Consider the following 2,062-nt stretch of genomic DNA (forward strand, 5'->3'; position numbering starts at 1 on the left):
ATCGATTAAGAAAAAGCAACATTCTGGAATGGATTACCCCTAGCTCGATCATCAACTTCCAAAGCTACGTCTGCGAAGAGCTGTTGTAACAAGTCCCGTCTCTGAGTTGGTGAAGCAAGTGCCTAAAGAAGACAGGAAGAACAAAAGCTCAATGCACAAATTCAAAATCTCCACCGATCAATCATGAAATCATCAATAGCTTTTAACAATGATTAAAATGAAGAAACGATAAAAAACAATTAGACAAACCCTCTGAAGCTTTTTGTCGATGGCTTGGGTGAGAGCAGAGAAATACGACGAGGTTCGTTGAGTATAGGGTAATGGCGCCATTCCTGTATGGAATAACAGAGCATGTGATATGAAAAGCAAATCGAAAGAAGGAAGGAAAACAGTATTAACTAACAAACCCTAGGTTGAAATCTTGAAAGAAAGGAAGAACACAGTATTAACTAACTAACCCTAAGGTTGAAATTTTGATTGAATGAAAGAATTGTTAGTGAGGTGAGGTGAGGTGTATAGCAATGAGAAGACGTTGGAAATGAATCAATGGCGTAGAGACGGTGGTAGGTTGCGGCGTGGCAGCAAAGCAACACCACACGCGTAGGAAGAGAACACACCGCTGCAACGGTGACGTCCGTATTACCAAACCATGCCTGTGTTTGTGCTTCTATTCGTGTTTGTGTGGACAAAATAACTGCACATCATGTCCCTTTCTTTGAACTTACTCATTTCAATTCCATAAATAAATAAAAAACCCATATGAAAAAGGTGACTTTATCGTTAGACTTACGGCTGTATTGGAGTTGTTTAATGGTTTGGTGTAGGGGTGTTCAAAAATCCGATCAATCCGATCAAATCAGCTCAATCCAATACGAAATAACTTAATCCGATGTCTAATCGAGTTGTAAAAATTTTAAACCGTAGGTATTAGGTTGATATTGAGTTACTATTATTTGAATCCAACCCAATCCAACCCGATGAACCTGATATCCATTTATTTCTTGGATTTAATATGATTGTTGAATTTTTATTAATATATACAATAGACAATTACACTGTCACCTACGCCATTCATATACACATCTTTTCAATCTATTCGCATATCTATATAACTCATTCGTATATATGTTCAATAACTGTAAACATATATACGTAAATTGAGAAAATTAACTGAATGTGATATACGTAAGAAGTATGGATAAGTTGTATCAAATGGTTGATTATGAAAAAGAAATTATGTGTAGAGAAATAACATGTTCAAGGTTAGAATAATATTTTAATGTACCAAAATATCAATCCTACCAACCCGACCAACCCGTACGGTTTGGGTTGGGTTGCACTTTTGTTTGGGTTGGGTTGGGTTAAGATTTTTCAAACCGCAAACATTAGGTTGAGTTGTTAAAATGTATTCAACCCGATCAATCCAACCCATAGCACCCCTAGTTTGGTGCTTAATGTTTAAGCGGTCAAAATGATTAAAATACTATTATAATATAGTGTAAATGAAATATAATTGTTTGGTAACTGTTTCAACGAAATTAATGCACTGAATGGTTAAGGGAGACACATGATAGAAAATTATTCAGAGGGTTTTAGAATCATTAAGAGACAGATTTTTTTTTTGTCAAACAATATTTATCTCTTAACGATTTAGATGTTATCTCTTAATTGAACTATTAAGAGGTAAACAAACAACTCTAACCCAATTAAGAAAATTTTGAATGGGGACACCATTGAATAAACCAACAAATTTTAAAAAACTGGTAACCTACATTCTTTTAACCTAAAAAGGCTACTTGTAACAAGCTATGAAGGTTTTAATGTAAAAAAAAATCTTACCTCTCGCACCAAAATGACATCTTGAAAAATTAATCAATTATAATATTTCAAAATACAATTGAAACAAATATTTAATAATATAATATAAAAAAAAAAATGTAATATATAGATTAAAATAAGTTTAAATTGATTATTATTTATTATAATATTTTATATTATATTACGTAATAATTACTATTTATTATATTGGATTACATTATAAATTAATATTTTTTTGGTATTC

At 32.3% G+C, this 2,062-nt stretch overlaps 1 protein-coding gene across 4 annotated transcripts in view; it reads right to left on the reverse strand.

Annotated features, from left to right (window-relative positions):
- Positions 1-657, reverse strand: part of LOC112507526 — a 6,370-nt gene extending 5,713 nt beyond the window's left edge. For 2 of the 4 annotated variants that reach the window (XM_025112158.1, XM_025112155.1), the window contains exons 1-3: positions 459-657; positions 250-332; positions 38-122 (exon numbers count right to left, since the gene is read on the reverse strand). In XM_025112158.1, the coding sequence (XP_024967926.1) occupies positions 38-122; positions 250-330 (166 nt within the window). In that variant the 5' untranslated portion in view covers positions 331-332; positions 459-657. The other 2 variants (XM_025112157.1, XM_025112156.1) reach the window with 2 other exon arrangements.
- Between the last annotated feature and the right edge of the window lie 1,405 nt (positions 658-2,062).

Source organism: Cynara cardunculus (genome assembly GCF_001531365.2).
Source record: "Cynara cardunculus var. scolymus isolate 2C chromosome LG 2, CcrdV1, whole genome shotgun sequence".
Lineage (NCBI taxonomy): Eukaryota > Viridiplantae > Streptophyta > Magnoliopsida > Asterales > Asteraceae > Cynara > Cynara cardunculus.